Below are 17048 nucleotides of genomic sequence, written 5' to 3' on the forward strand. Positions count from 1 at the left end.
CCTGTCTCTACAAAAATTTTTAAAAAAATTAGCCAGTCCTGCTGGCCTGCGCCTATAGTCCCAGCTACTCAGGAGGCTGAGGTGGGAGGATGGCTTGAACCCTAGGAGTTCAAGGTTAAAGTTACAATGAGCTATGAATGTACCACTGCACTCTAGCCTGGTCAACAGAGGAAGACCCTATTTCTAAAAAAATAAAAATGAAAAATAAAAAAGCATGATGAATCATTAACATCGTGTACTAGGTTTTTTCCACTAGCAGGCTCTTTCCTCTTGGAGCCTTCTGTTTAGAATGGCAACCCCTTTCCCCTCAGTTTGAGGAGATAGAGAAGTGTCTCCCTGAGCCGAGAATACCACCACCATTCTCATCTCTGATGCTTATTCAGCACACTGCATAGAGGCTTAGACTACACAGTGCTTAGGTTCTCTTTCTGCTACACAACCTTGGAAGAGCTACAAATGTTAATTCTCAGTTTTCATATCTGTAAAATGGGGATTATAATAATTTTATTCCATAAATTTCTGGGGATAACATAGAGATAATTGATAATGTAAGAATGAGGAGAATGCATTTAAAAGGGACTTAGCACGGTGTCCAGCTTGTAGGAACCCCTCTATGAATGTTAGTCATTATTATCAGCATAGAAAACATGTTGGGATAAATATAAAGAAACAAGGAATAAATGTAGTGGGGTCATCTATTGACCCCTGAATAGTCAGGGGTCAACAAACATTTCTGTGGGCCTTACTGACCCTGTTATAACTACTCAGTTCTGCAATCATAGCATGAAAGCAGCCATAGACAATACATAAATGAATGACTGTGACTGTGTGCTGATAAAACTTTATTTACACAAACAGGCATTAGGAGCCAGATTTGTCCTGTAGGCATAATTAGGCAAACTCTGGCTATACTGCCCAAACCCTGGCCTTTGGGAACTTCCAATCAAGTGTGGTGGTAAGACTTGTAAGACTTTTCAGGGGAAGCAAGGAGGAGTCAGGGACTAACTTCACCATCATCCAGAGGAGCATAGAAACTTGGTATTTTAAGACAGCTTACTATATGAATTTCCCAGAGAGGAACACAAGTAAAAAATATGACCTAGAGCAAATAGCTCAGGTTTTTTTTTTAACACTGCCTTTCAAAATAAGTAACTTCAACTTTGAAACAGAGCCTTCCCTTTTAGTAGACATTTTCCTTGGAAACTCAGCTCCCGCCTTGATCCTAGAAGTTACACATTTGTAGGAATAAAAATATCTGTAGATTAATTGGTAGACAATGCCTGATCCTGAATTCTGTTTCTTATCCTTATATATGAATAGACAGAGCTGAGAAGTCATTTATCCAGCAGTTTGACTAGAAGGAAATGGAAAGTGTATGGGTAGCAGAGGAAATCATTCACTTCCTTTTCTATTCTTATTATTAATATATGATCTTATTATTAATAATATAAAGGAATAGCAAATGAGAATCCATGAGCAATATCAGACCATGAAAATGAGCCAGTGGCTGAGTAACAACCAATTAGGACACTTGATAGTTTAGCAAACTTGCCAAACAGGAGACAGACTCGGCTCCTTTGAACGAAGAGTGACTGCAGCGTGGGTTCCCTAGATAGGAGAGCAAGAACATACTTTCTGGGCCTCTCTCAGGATCGTTGTTTGGGAAGGAAGTTGTATGGGAAATTCACAAACTCTTAGATGCTAACATTTAAATGCAGCATGCCACACACACACAAACCCACAAACACAACCTTTTTTCATCAATAAAATTGCAGAGGAGCCCCATTTGCACAGTATATCATATTGTATTTTAATATCCAAAATGGCTAGTCCCTTCCAGAGTTTTTATGAGTTAATGTGTGCTAATTTAATGGGCCTGGTGCTTTATTTATTTGAAGCAAGAAATTAAGTCTGTGATAATAAGGCAAGGTTCTTATCAGATTTCTCTTTTTGTTGTTTTACAGTTTTCTCCTTGTCTTTGGTTGCTTGATTTTGTCAGTGTTTTCTACCATCCCTGAGCACACAAAATTGGCCTCAAGTTGCCTCTTGATCCTGGTAAGTGAAACATGAACAAGAACGTACATGAATGTTGTATAAGAACTGCCTATAATATTTATACTATGCATCTTATCCTACAAAAAAATCCTATCTAAAAAAGAGTTACTGAGAAATATAAAAATTTCAAAGATTACTGAAACATTTGCCCACCAATTTAACATGTAGTCAATCCTTAGAAATATATAGAAATGTTCAGGATTGCTATTACACAGCAATATCTTGTGTTGTAGATATATCATAAATAGAAGGCAATATTAGAAAGCAGTTTTAAGTATGTTTATCTATGCTAATAAACAAATTATATAAGAAGAATCAGTATCTATGAGGCCTCTCATTATATTGTGAAAGACTATAGAGTAGAGAGCATTTTCCAATAACTGTAATTTGGCAGTAGCTAAATATAATTGGCCAAGAACTATGAACATATGGCACCTCACAAGAAAATAGAAGGCTCCTTCATGCTCTTTTCAACCAACAGACTGCATTATGAGTTTTGCTGCTAATGCAGTTACCTGGTGATAAATTCTGCAGTTTGCTCTGTTTCCATTATGCTGTCAATCCTCAACCACACAGAATTGCTCAATTCACTTTAAAATGGAAAAAGACCCCAAGATATTTTTATCAGAATTATTCTGAGCCTTTTAAGCTCTCATACTTTCTATTACAACTAAACTATAGCACTGTACACTCTAATCACATCTGATTGAAAGTTTGGTTCATTTTCAACTATTTTGACCCACTCACTTTGTCCAAAATTATCAGATTTGACAGTCTTAGAGCTATTTGAATGAACTACAAACTGGAACAGCTCACTGTTTCTGTAAAGCCTAGGGGTATACAGAAGCAGGGGGAGGAAAACGGTAAGATGGTTTATGTGCCCTAATAAGCAGAGGTTGGTTATGTTACAGCAATAAATATTGAATATGAAAAAATTGTTACTACCACGAAGGTGGAAACTGAAAGATTTCAACTCATATAACCTGAGAGAGGGGGCAGATGCTTTTCCTACCTTTGCTTTCAGATGGCTAGTTTGTACTCAAGGTTGCTAAGACATCATCAAGTCTTTCCATGCAATATCAGGGAGACCTCATTTTGAATCTGTAATAAATCTCTCTCAATTCATTTGCATACAAATTGTGCTCCAGCAGCATATTGCTCATGTTAAGGTTACCGTTTCAAAGCCCAAGGTAGAGAACAGATAGACCAAAGAGCACATCAGAGATCTGTTCCATTTTCAAGCTTTCCCTTTGGGTAGAAAGTAGGCTTTTAACCTTGTCCGCCCTTTTGATAACACAAATGATCTGAGCCCAAGGGCTAAGGTATAAGCTGGCTTTTAGGTCCACATATAGAACTACAACCAGGAATTTTAGACTTAAAATATAAATCTGATTTTTAAACTTGGAAACAAAAAACTGGATCTACTGCATGACCAATATTAGGAATAAATCAATCATTAGGAATCTCATGAAAAGATTTCTTCCAGAGCCAGGTCAAAAATCCAAAATGTTAGATTTATATCCTCCAAACCTCTGAAATATAAATTCTGTCATTGCTAATGAATTTCTAAATAGTCCAAAGAAACCCATGTAATCACAAAGTCTAAAACTGATTAGTATCTTGACTTTTAAAACCTGTTGAATAGTGAACAATGGATCAGAGTTTAGTAACTAGAGTGCATTTAGTAGAAAATAAAAATGTAGATGTCAGTCTTGAATGCTTTCTGGTTTAGCAAGGTGGAAATGAGTTCCTCTATGCAGATGAGGCCTTCGTTTTGAGCAATGTGGTTAGTGCTACAGATAGATATTCGCAGAAACCTGTTGCAACAAGGCTTTCCATAGGGAGAGGGTTTGTTAATCCTACTGTCTTTGTACTATAGTGATACATTGTCAAAGTATATTCTCAAAACCTACCTAGAAATATACAGACTGCATTGCAGAGCTAAGATTCACTGATGATATTCTTCACCAATGTTTTCTCCAAAATCTTTTTATCTGGACAAAAAAATTCAAATACAGTCTTTTACTTTTTCTTTAGCAATGAATAAATTAGGAAAGCATTAATATTTTAATTATTTTTCACAATGAGTTAACATAGTATATTATAAAAGTTCAATCACTTGTAGAAGATTTGGAAAAGTCAATCATTAAGATGACAAATCTTAATGATTTAAGTAATGTCTCATTTATTACCTTTTAACATGTATTGTTGAGACGGTTACTATGATTTCAAAGTCACAGAACTCATAGAACACGATTCTGATTAGCAGTAAAGTTCCCAAGATGAGACATATCGAAGGAATTACCATCCAAAGGAAGAAGAAGGATTATCATTCAAATAGTAAAAAGCAATGGCTTTTAAAATGCTTGCAAGACCAGGCACAGTGACTCATGCATGTAATCCCAGCACTTTGGGAGGCCGAGACAGGCAGATCACTTGAGGTCAGGAGTTTGATACCAGCCTGGCCAACACAGTGAAAGCCCGTCTCTACTAAAAAACACAAAAATTATCTGGGTGTGGTGGCATACACCTGTAATCCCAGCTATTTGTGAGGCTGAGGCAAGAGAATAGCTTGAACCCAGGAGGCGGAGGTTGCAGTGAACCGGGATTGCACCATTGCACTCCAGCCTGGGCAACAGAGCAAGACTCCATCTCAAATATGAATAAAATAAAATAAAATGTTTGCAAAAATGTACAATAAATCCACATTTGTACACTTTTCATGTACACTGTTGATGTATAAAGACAACACCAGAGGTGTACATTTAGAACTATGTATATATCCTATATCAAGATTGTGTATTTTTTCATAACTTCCATCCCTTTTGGGTTTTTTAACATTTTAAAATATGTTGAGATATTTCCTACAATTCTATTTCTGTGCAAGTGAAAGGCACCCACACTTGTGACAGGGAGCACACTACAGGCAAACCTGGCTTGTAGACAGAGCCCTCTTTGACACTCATTCTTTTCCACCTAATTGTTCCCTTGAGGGCACCAGCATGTTAGGTGCAGGCCATCCCTTTAGACATCTCTTGCTTGCCTCCTGGGGGCCCCCATGAGGACTTTAGCTGTCCATCCCACATCCAAAAAGGAAGTCTCCCCTCATTTCCATCCAGAATGGCACTGCCAACGCTCTTGTAAACTTGTAACTTCACAAACTTGCCTTGGTTACAAGCCAAATGAATACCTGTGTTAATTTGCTCATTTATTCTTTTCAGTTGTGGGAACTGAGATTTCAGCCTATACAACCAGGTTCCTTATTTCTCTCCACAGAAGCAGTGGAGCATAGACTTAAGAATGTGATACAGACTATAGTCGGGCTCCATGAATTCAAATTTCACTCCTGTCCAATTTTAGCTGTGCGACTTGGAAAATCACTCCACTGTGCCTTAGTTGTCTTATCTGTTAAAAGTGAATAGGAGGATTCTAGAAGAAAGACAGAGTAGGAATCACCAGGATTCTGTCTCCCACCTAAACAACAATTGCACTGGCAGAATTTGATGTAATTCAATGGATGGAACTCTGGAATCTATTGAATGTTTGCAACTTACAGAGGAAGGCTTAGATGGTAAGTTGCAGTTAATTTTGGTCCATTTCAGCTCTTAGCACAGTGATAGCTACCCATCCCCTACGCCCAGGCCCATTGCAGGCAGCTGTGCACATGTTCCAGGAGGGACCTGAACACAGCTTATAAGAGCCAGGATGGGCAAAAAGAACCCTGTCCTCCAAATATCAGAAATCTGACCTCGGATCACTAATTGCTGCTTCTGATCACAGAGGCGCAGACAAAAAATGTGGCAGCCATTGCTGTTGCACCTTCACCCATTGCTGTAAGCCCCTCCCCCACCAGCAGAAGTGACTTCTAGGGGATTAAAAGGATCCTCCCCCCATCCTTCATTTTTCTTTTTTCCTTTTTTGGAATACAGTGTATAAAGATGTAATTATGTGACATTAATAACTGGAAGGTGTAGGGCTAGAGATGTAAAGGAGCAGAGTTTTTGTATGCCATTAAAGTTAAACTGGTATAAATTCAAATTAGAGTGTTATAACTTTAGGATGTTCATTTAATTCCCATGGCAACCACAAAGAAAATAGCTATAGAATATACACAAGGAGAAGTGAGAAAGGAATTCAAACATTTCACTACAAAAAAAAAAAATGAACTAAACACAAAAGAAGGTAGCAATTCAGGAAATGAGAGACAAAAAAAGCTATGAAGTATATATAAAACAAAGAGCAAAATGATGAAAGCATCTTATCATTAATTACTTTAAATGTAAGTGGATAAAAGTTTCTAGTAAAAGACAGAGATTGGCAGAATTGATAAAAATACATCATTCAACTATGTATATGCTTAGTACAAGAGACTTACTTTAGAGTCAAAGACACAAATACATTGACAGTAAAAGGGTGGAAAAGATATTTTATGCAAATAGTAAACAAAAGAGAGCAGAGGTGGCTATACTAATAACATACAAAATAGACTTTAAATCAAAAAAGTTATAAGAGATAAAGAAGGACATTATATATTAATAAAAGGTTTAATACACCAAGAAGATGTAATAATTATAAACATTTATGCACCTAATAACAGGTAATAAAATACATGAAGCAAAAACTGACAAAATTAAAGGGAGAAATGGATAGTTCTACAACAATAGTTGAAGACTTCAATACCCTACTCTCAATAATGGATAGAACAACCAAACAGAAGATAAGTAAGAAAACAGAAGACTTAACACAATAAACCAACTAGGACTAACAGACATAATACAGAACACTGTACCCAATAACAATAACATAAACATTCTTATGTTATTCATATGCCATTATGTTAGCCCGCAAGTCTCAACGATTTTAAAAGATGGATACCACACAAAGATGGATACCACACAAAGATGGATACCACACAAAGTATTTTTTCCAACCACAATGGGATGAAGTTAAATATCAATAACAGAAGTAAAACTGGAATATTCAAAAATTAAACGGCATGCCTTTGTTTTATTTTTTTTTCTTGAGACAGAGTCTCACTTTGTCACCCAGGCTGGAGTACAGTGGTGGGATCTTGGCTCATTGCAACCTCGACCTCCTAGGTTCAAGAGATTCTCCTGCCTCTCAGCCTCCTGAGTAGCTGGGACTACAGGCACGCACCACCACTCCCAGCTAATTTTTGCATTTTTAGTAGAGGCAGGGTTTCACCATATTGGCCAGGCTGGTCTTGAACTCCTGACCTCAAGTGATCTACCCGCCTCAGCCTCCCAAAGTGCTGGGATTACAGGTGTGAGCCACTGTGCCCAGCCTAAACAGCATACTTTTAAACAACCAATGGGTCAAAAAATAAGTCTTAGAAATTAATGAAAACAAAACTCAACCTGCCAAAACCTATGGGACACAGTGAAAGTTGTGCTAAGATTAAAAATTATAGCTATAAATGCTTACATTAAAAAAAAGAAATATCTCAAATCAGCAACTTCATTTTACAACTTAAGGATCTAAAAAAGAATACACTAGACCCAAGCTAGCCAGAACAAAGGAAACAATAAACATGGATAAATGAAATAAAGACTAGAAAAACAATAAAGAAAATCAATGAAACCAAAAGTTGGCTGTTAGAAAAGGTTGACAAAAACAGACAAACCTTTAGATAGATGAACTAAGAAAAAAGAATAATCGAATTAATAGAATCAGAAATGGAAATGGGAATATTGCTACTGATTCTACAGAAATAAAAAGGACCATAAGAGAGTACTATGAACAATTGTATGCCAACACATTGGAAATCTAGATGAAATGGACAAATTCGTGAAAACACAAAACCTACCAAGACTAAATCACAAAGAAATAGAAACCGAATAGTGCTATAACTAGTAAGGAGACTGAATCAGTAATAAAAAATCTTTCAACAACAACAAAGAAGCCCAGGATCTGATGGCTTCACTAGTGAATTCTAACAAACATTTAAAGAACTAATATCAATCCTTCTGAAACTATTCCAAAAAAATAAAAAAGAAGCAACACTTCCTAACTAATTCTATGAGGCATTACTTTGATGCCAAAGACACAAGAAAAAGAAAACCATAGACCATTATTTCTTATGAACGTTAGTGTAAAACTCATCAACAAAATGCTCGTATATTTACCAGAATATTAAGAGGATTATACACCTTGGTCAAAGGGGATTTAGTCCTTCAATGAAAGAATAATTCAACACACAAAAATTGATCAGTGTTATAGGCCACATTAACAGAATGAAGGGAAGATGCCACATAATTATCTCAATTGAAGCCAGAAAAAACATTTGAAAAAATTCAGTACCCTTCTATGATTAAAATATGTATATATATACTCAACAAACTAGGAATGGAAGAAAACTACCTCAACATGATAAAAGCCACATATGAAAAACCTACAGCCAACATCATACACAAAGGTGAAAGACTAAAACTTTTCCTCTAAGATCAGGAAGAAGGCAAGGATGTCTGCGTTTGCCATCCCTATTCAACAAAGTACTAGACGGCTGTACTAATTGCTAGCTAGAGCAATTAGGCAACTATTAAATAAAAGAAACAAAAGGCATCCCAACTGAAAAAGTAAGTAAAATTATCCCTGTATACAGATGATGTGATCTTATATGTAGGAACCCCTGAAGATTTAAAAAAAAAAAAAAAAAGACTGTAAGAAATAATAAATGAATTCAGCAAAGTAGCAGGATGCAAAGTCAATATACAAAAATGCGTTGTATTTTACCAACAATGAAGAATTTAGAAAGGAAACTATGAAAACAATTCCATTTATAATAATATCAAAAAATACTTAGGAATTAACTTAACCAAGGAGATGAAGAACTTGTACAATGAAAACTACAATAACATTGCTGAAATAAATTAATAAGACATAAATAAATGGAAACTCATTCCCTGTCCATAGTTTTGAGAACTTAATATTGTTAACATGTCCAAAGTGATCTACAGATTCAATGCAATTCCTATCAAAATCCCAATGATGTTTCTTGCAGAAATAGAAAAACCCATCCTAGAATTCATATAGAATTTTAAAGGACCCCCAAATTGCCCAAACTATTTTGAAAGTAAAGAACAAAGCTGGAGGACTTATAATTTTTTATTTTAAAACTTACTACTACAAAGCTACAGTAATCAATCATGAGGTAGTTTCCTATAACATTATGAATGTATTTAAGCTACAATAATCAATCATGATGTAGTTTCCTGTAACATTATAAATGTATTTAATACACTGAACTATACTTTAAAATGATTAAGCTGTAAATTTTATGTTATATATAGGCATAAAGACCAACATTTAGACCCATGGAATAGAATAGAAAGTCCAGAAATAAACCCACACACATATGGTCAAATGATTTTTGACCATTCAGTGGGGAAAGAGCAGTCTTTTCAACAACTGGTGATGGAAATATTAGATATCCACATGTGAAAGAATGAAGCTGGACCGTTACCTAAGACAATACACAAAAATTAACTTGAAATGCCTTAAAGACCTAAAACTATAACATTGTTAGAAGAAAACATAAGGCAAAAACTTCATGACATTGGATTTGTCAGTGATTTCTTGGACATAACACCAAAGGTGTAGGCAACAGAAGAAAAAAACAGAGAAACTGAACTTCATAAAAATTTAAAATGTTTGTGTATCAGAAGACAGTATCAACAGAGAAAAAAGGCAACACACAGAATGAGAGAAAATATCTGCAAATAACATATCTGAGAAGGGGTTAATATCTGGACTATGTAGAGAATTTCTGAAACTCAACAACAAAAACAACCTGATTCAAAAAATGAGCAAAGGACTTGAATAAACATTTCTCAAAAAAAAAAAAGAGGTACAAATGGCCAATAAGCACATGAAAAGATGCTCAACATTATTAATCATTAGGGAAGTGCAAATCAAAACTACACTGAGTACCACCTCACACCCGTTAGGATGGCTGCTATCACAGAAACAGAAAATAACAAATGTTGGTGAGGATGTGGGAAAATGGAATCCTTGTTCACAGTTGGTGGGACTGTGAAATGCTATAGCCACTATGGAAAACAATACAGCTTTTTTTCCTCAAAAAAAATAAAAAATAGAATTACATGATGCAGCAATTCCACTTCTGGATGTATGCCAAAAACACTGACGGCAAGGTCTCAAAGAGATGTGTACACCCATGTTCATAGCAGCATCGTTCACAATAGCCAGAATGTGGAAACGACCCAAGTGTATACTGACAAGTGAACGGATAAGCAAAATATGGCATATACATACAAAAAAAGTATTCACCCTTAAAAAGAAGGAAATTTTGACATATGCTTCAACATGGGTTAATGTTGGGGACATTATGCCAAGTGAAATAAGCCAGCCACAAAAAGAAAAATAATGTATGATTCCACTTATATGAGTGAGATACCTAGAATAGTCAAAAAAGTATAGAGACAAAGTGGAATGGTTGTTGCCAGGGGCTGTAGGGATCAGGGAATAGTGAGTTATTGTTTAATAGATGAAGAGTTTCAGCATTACAAGAAGAAAAGAGTTAGGGAGATGGGTGGTGGGGATGGTTCTGTAACATTACGAATGTATTTAATACCACACTGAACCATACTTTAAAATGGTTAAGCTGTAAATTTTATATTACATATATTTTACCACAATAAAAAAATTGAGAAAAATCTTTTAAAAGATTAAATGAGCATTAGGAAAAATAGCTAATACACGCTGGGCTTAATACCTAAGTGATGGGTTGATAGATGCAGCAAACCACCATGGCACACGTTTACCTATGTAACAAACCTGCACATCCTGCACATGTACCCCGGAACTTAAAATAAAACTAAAAATTAAAAAAAATTAAATGAAATTTAAAACTCAAAAAAAAGTGGTTAATGATATAGCCTACTTCATAAGGCTGATGTGAAAATTAGATAAATTCAAGTGCTTAGGACTGGGCCCAACAGAAAGAAAACTCTTGGAAAGATAGCAAATATGATCATCATGGGATCTTCCATGTTTAATGGAGACCTCATAGGGACACAAGTACAGGTGAACTGTGGAACATTTGAAAATGCTACACTTGAGGAAATATTATATTTTATAATAGAAAACAAGTATCTGTGTAAGAGTTTTCTCACCGCAATCACTGTTAATTATGGAAGCTTGCTACATAAACACGTTCTCTAAAAGTGACTCAGTGGTATACATTCGGCATGCAGCATGTGTTCACAATAGCCACTTATTTCTGGTGACTAATGAAACTGATTTCAATTGTTGCAGCATTTTAGTAAATACGTCTGATGACAGTGCTTTTGGCTTTATATCTCTTCTCTCGATGTCTGCATCTACTGAGTGAAACATTGGGCAGGAATAACTCCAGATCTGATGGACTTGCTTGCTCTGCCATCACCCTGGTGATAAAATTTGTGAACTCAAGAACGCGTATGAAACTGTGTGTCCACATTCCAAGGACAGTTAAAAGCCGGTGTTAATTTCCTATATTTGGTGATTCCATCAAAAATGAAAGGGAGCCAGCATTTTTTAAGTACCCTTCATTTATTAGGCTCATTGATTTCTTACTATAAAAATAAAACTGGCAATGTAAGTATCCCCTCCCATTTTCACAAATAGCTAAATAAGTTGTGCAAGATAACATATCAAGTGTAAAATAGCCAAGATTCCAGCTTAGGCCTGGCTGAGGAAAAGACTGGGCTGTCTTCAGAGCGTCCCGCTGCCTCTCATTCTCTTGCTTCTTTCAAGGCTGACAAGTCTACCAAAATGCATTTGCCAGTACCCAATGAAGTGCTCATGTCTAAGGCTTCTTTTTGTTCCATATATGCCAAATAAGGCTTACAACACTTTTACTTAGGATGCTGTGCTTTCATAAAGAGTTCCACTTACCAAGTTATCACAAATGGGTATATCAATTCAGGCCACTAGAAGTTCTTTGTACTGAGAATTCTAAATTCTGTTTTGCAAATATTCAAGAGCCTGGTTCATGGGATAAATAGTCAAGTGTAAAAGTTCATCTTCTAGCCCCAGTTCACTTTGCTCAGGTGAGTATCATGCTGTTGAAATGAGTTCTCCTATTTCCAGGTTAGACTATTGTGGTAAGTTTTGTTTGGTTTGTTTTGATGTCATTAGCCAAAGGTTGTAGGTTTTAGCATTGTATTTCCCACCTTTTTGAGAACGATACTGTCTGGAGTGCATTTCCTCTCTGTTAAAGAACTTCTTGCCATCCAGATTAATTTTAAAGTATTTATTTTAAGTTTTTAGATGAAAATTGTCCATCATGTTGAGAAAAGAGAACTCCATTTGATGAAAGTGATGCATATTATTTGCAAAATTCTTATTGCAGGTTATCATTTCTAAAAGTGCCCACCCATAAGCAGTAAAAGGAATGCCACTATCAATTTTAGCAAGACAGAGCCTGTCTCAGTATATTTGCTCCTGTACCCTCCTGCTGTGTTAGAAAGACTCCAAACTACAAATGGATCGTGCTCAGCATCTGGATGAGTACTCTATCCAGGCTTTCCCAAACATCCAGATGTTTGACAGCTTCTACATATGCATATTTTCTCCTTATGCTTCAGGTAGCAAAGTAAACATGGGTTTATTGTTTCCCTGCACAGCGACTCTGCTCCTGAATTGTGTACAAACTCAATTTAGGCAGGTCTAATTATATCTTAAATGTACTAGTGGAGCTTACTATTTAAAGAAAATCTATAGGGAATTCTTTTGTAAAGTGAAGCATCCCCTTGGAAAGGTAATAACAGCTACATAATTTGTTACATGTTTGTTTTCTTTTTAATGCGGGCACATGCATTTTTAATTGCTATATAAATATTCACTATATATATATATATATAACATGGTATTGAAGAATTAGAGACATCGTTGCCACTTCCTATATACCAGTATTAACGGGGGAGGGAAAAATCAGCCACAAGCACGTTTACTGGTCCTTGCAAAGTAGAAAGGTTTGCACATGAAATTGTAAGGGTTTGATACAGAATGAGATGACAGTAGTCTTTACATTTAAAACTTCTGGTATTAAATATTGTAAGAGAGGATAACAGAGTGTAAGGATAAGAATCCATTCGAGGATATTAAATCTTATGTTTGTAAAGGCAGTAACGCAGTATGAGATATGAAGCAATCAGATGTGAGGAATGAGCAATGCTTCTTTAGATTTATCACATCCCTATAATTTACTGCAGAAAGCTCTCAGAATATCCCAATGAACATTGAAAACTGCAGTTATTTTCCTTTGCTTTTCTTTCATCAAGGAAAAATGCAAATAAACTCTAAAATGATTCACAGAGACTAACGACCCTCATCAATCTGCCGATGACTGAAAAGAAAAAAGCAGGAATAGTTAAACACCTACACTGAATCTTAACAGAGGGATAATAACATAGTAAGTTGCCCCATAAAAAGTATTTCAGATATTAGAGGAAAGAATTTTTGAAGCTAAAGATAATGATTGTGCCTGAAAAAGACCATGCCTCTATCTACAATTAAGGAAAGAAAGAATTTTCCATATTTTTATGCAAACATTGATGTCTAACCAAGTGGTCCAGGCTATGCTACCTACCGCACTCTGTACAACTTTGTTTCAAGACTTGACAGGCTACCCAGCAGACATCCTTAGAGCTATAAATGAGCCATATTCAACCAGGTCCACACTGATGTTTAGCTCTTATGCCCTTTTGAGCTTCACAAAAGTATATCTGACCGAGAGAGAAAGAGAAACAAGGTAGTATGATAAATTTTACAGGGTTACTGGGAAATAAGTCAAAATGTTTGTCAGTAGAAGGAAAAACACCCTTCCCTTACTATCTTTCCATGCTGTGATCATTTCCATCATTTGAAACCTGGACCAAATACCTCCTCCTTCCTGAAATAAACTTTCTTTCCTCTAACTTTCCTCAGTCCTGTCTACTTGACATTGTATCTTCTCCATTATTCATTTATTCAACAAGATGTATGCAGTACCCAATATGTATGAGGCATTCTTTTTTAAGAGCTGAGGAGATAGCAATGAACAAAACAGCCAAAATGTCTGTTCTCATGGAGCTAATGTTTTTGTGGAAGACCTAGAATAAACAAACAGGAAAATCAATATATTAGATATTACAAATAAAAGGAAAGCAAGAAAAAGGAATAGGTAATGAAGGAATGTTTAGATAGTATGTTTAGAGAAGTCCACTGAAATGGGTGGCAGAGACTTGAATGGAATGAGGCGATGAGGCATGCAAAGATTAGGGAAAAGAACATGCCAGGCAGATAGAGCTTCAAGGACATAAGCTTTAGACAGGAGCATACCTGGTGAGACAAGGAAGGGCAAGAACATGAGCAACTGAAGGAGGGTAAGCCAGGGTTGGGAGAAGTGGAGAAAATGAGGCACCAGTTGAACTGTAAATTTCCTGAGAAGAGAATCCAAAGCTGATTCAGTGACACCACTTAATACAGTAATAGTTGGTGGCAAATCATCAGTAAATGAAAGGAGATGGCGCATTTAATTATATAACACTAATATTGACATGTTCATGGAATCATGGATATGGCACCAAAATTCAGACAATATGCAGGACCTGACTTTAGAATGGACTAGAGCAGAGAGTAATAGGATGGGGGACATTTAGGAAGCAGGTGAAGTTATTCAAGTAAAATACAATAGAGCCCTAAACCAAACAGAGGCAGCATGAATAGGGAAAGGGCATGGACTAGAACAATATAGAGAACTTACAGGTTAAACCAAAACTGTAAGTCCTGTATAATTGGTTTGTGCCTCACAGAAATTTCTGGGAGGGCTTTCCTCAGCAGATTAGAAGTATTCTGCCCCTTCAGTTACTACATAGCTGCAGGTTACCTGCCTCCTGCCAGACATGGTTTGCTTTGTCTGTGGTTCCCATTTGCTTACTGCCTCTCTGATTGAGACCTGCCATCTTGCTCTGGCCTACATATCCCAACTCTGGATTTCCCACTTGGTCTCTGATCCTGTGGATTTCTATAGATTTTCATATATTTCCCTGGGTTCTGCTTACTTCCTCTTCTAATTTCTCCAGCTCCAGTCCCTTAACTCATGCAATTTTAACTCAAATATATGTTAAATGCTTCCTACATTTTAGCCCCTGTGCTGGGGTCTGGAGTCCCAAAAATGAATAAGGCATCGCCCTGCCCTGGAAGAATTCATTGTCCACAGTATGGTATTTTCTACAACCTCTGACTGATTCCAGAAGAAAATAACCTTGAAATCATGGTGAAATTACTAAATTAGAAGATGAGAGAGAAATAGGTTAATTCATCATTTTTTAAGTTCCCACTTTAAGACATATCCACACAAGAAAATAGGTCTATCTCTAAGTCATTTTTTATCTTGGAGATTACAAATGAGATGATCAAAAACTATTTTCAATATAGGTTACTACTGATCATGCCCATTTATTGAATATTGCTTTGGTACTGCACAAAGCCAAAAGCTGGAAGCAATAGGGTAGGTCCCACTGTTCCCCATGCAGGCATACACACCAGGGGTTACAACTAAAGTGAGAAGACACATCATGCCTCTGCAAAGTAGATTAGAGAAAAATTTTCCAAGCTGTAAATGGCAGCTTGACAAACAACATTACAGGCTGGATTCAATGAAAACGCTGCAGACCTGGCTCCCTCCAGGGCTATAAATCACAATGAATACACACAGCATTACTGGAAAATGGAGAACAGAAAAGAGACTGTGCAAGTGTTACAGGCCCTCCAGCCTTGGCTCACTGAAGACTAATTGAAGGAGATTCAGTGCCGCAAGGTCTCAGCATCATGGGAAAACCTGGAAAGCCCTCCTCATGAAAGAACACTGCAGAAGAGTCTTGACAAAGAAATGGAAACTCCAGACCAAAACAGCTCTCAGGGGAGACCAGAAGGGTAGAAAGTAAAAGAGGACCACCCCTAGGAGTGCAGGGCAGTAGGGAGGACTCACTCTGGTTCTCACTCCCCACCCCTTACGCTCCTGAACGTTATTTTTTAAATCAGGTGAAATCAAGTATGAATAACATCAAATGCAACCTCAAAAGAAAGAGAAATCCCAACATATTATGTTGGAGGAGTGTTATGCAGAAATAGAGAAGGGCCGGGGGGCATTCCTGCCTCTTTGACTTAATGATAATAATGACTGGAGAATTTGTGAGTTAATTACACCTCTATAAGTCTGGAGGTTTCTCTGCCTGTCAGTTAGCCCATCTGTTTCTCTTCCATAGGCTCCTTTCTGAGTCACTTTCTGGTCTTGACCTATAGCCTGCAGCGGTGGAGAATTGGATGCCCAGGGTCACTGTAGCCAGGCAGGGATGCACATACAACTGGGTGAGGCAAGTGGGCTGTGTGATGAGGTTGGGAAGCTTGTCAGTTTGTAGAGTCCAAGAAAGAGCTATGGAGACCTCTAGGATAGAGGTCGAGCTGTGTCCTTCGAAACCCCAACACTGTGAGGACAAACATTTCCTTAAGTCACTTCTGCAGTTTTTTTTTTAATCTTGAGCTGTTCATTGATTCATTAATTCATTTATTCACTCATCAAATATTCACTAAGGACCTACCAGGTATGCTGTGAGCCAGAGGCATGGCATACATTATATAACAGCTGTACACTGAGATACTCATATAGTCCCCATCCCTGTCTGTGATGATTCTTTAAAATTATTTTCCTAGTTAAATCAGGTGGAGAATGTGGAGCATTACGCAAATACAGTCAATCTGCTACCTTAAGTTTCCCTAATGCAAGTTACCTCATCCACAATTTACGAAATTGTACATACAGTAATGATGTCAATGTAACACAGAAGTTAGAGATTATTTTTCTCATATAATAGCAGCTCAGCATACAACGCATTGGCCTATCTGAATGCACCAAGCTTGAAGGAATGCAGTACTGCCATGTCTACCTTCTTTATTTTGGATACTCGCTCTTCCTTGGAAGTTACTTA

General features: G+C 36.8%; 1 protein-coding gene across 5 annotated transcripts in view; it reads left to right on the forward strand.

The window, feature by feature from the left end:
- The window catches only part of KCNQ5 (potassium voltage-gated channel subfamily Q member 5), a 572959-nt gene that overhangs the window by 375861 nt on the left and 180050 nt on the right, over nt 1-17048 (forward strand). For all 5 annotated transcript variants that reach the window (XM_016955848.3, XM_016955845.3, XM_016955849.3 and 2 more), the window contains exon 2: nt 1965-2055. In XM_016955848.3, coding sequence (XP_016811337.1) covers nt 1965-2055 — 91 coding nt within the window. The remainder of the gene's footprint in view (nt 1-1964; nt 2056-17048) is intronic.

This window comes from Pan troglodytes, chromosome 5 (assembly GCF_028858775.2).
Source record: "Pan troglodytes isolate AG18354 chromosome 5, NHGRI_mPanTro3-v2.0_pri, whole genome shotgun sequence".
In the NCBI taxonomy this organism is placed as follows: Eukaryota; Metazoa; Chordata; class Mammalia; order Primates; family Hominidae; genus Pan; species Pan troglodytes.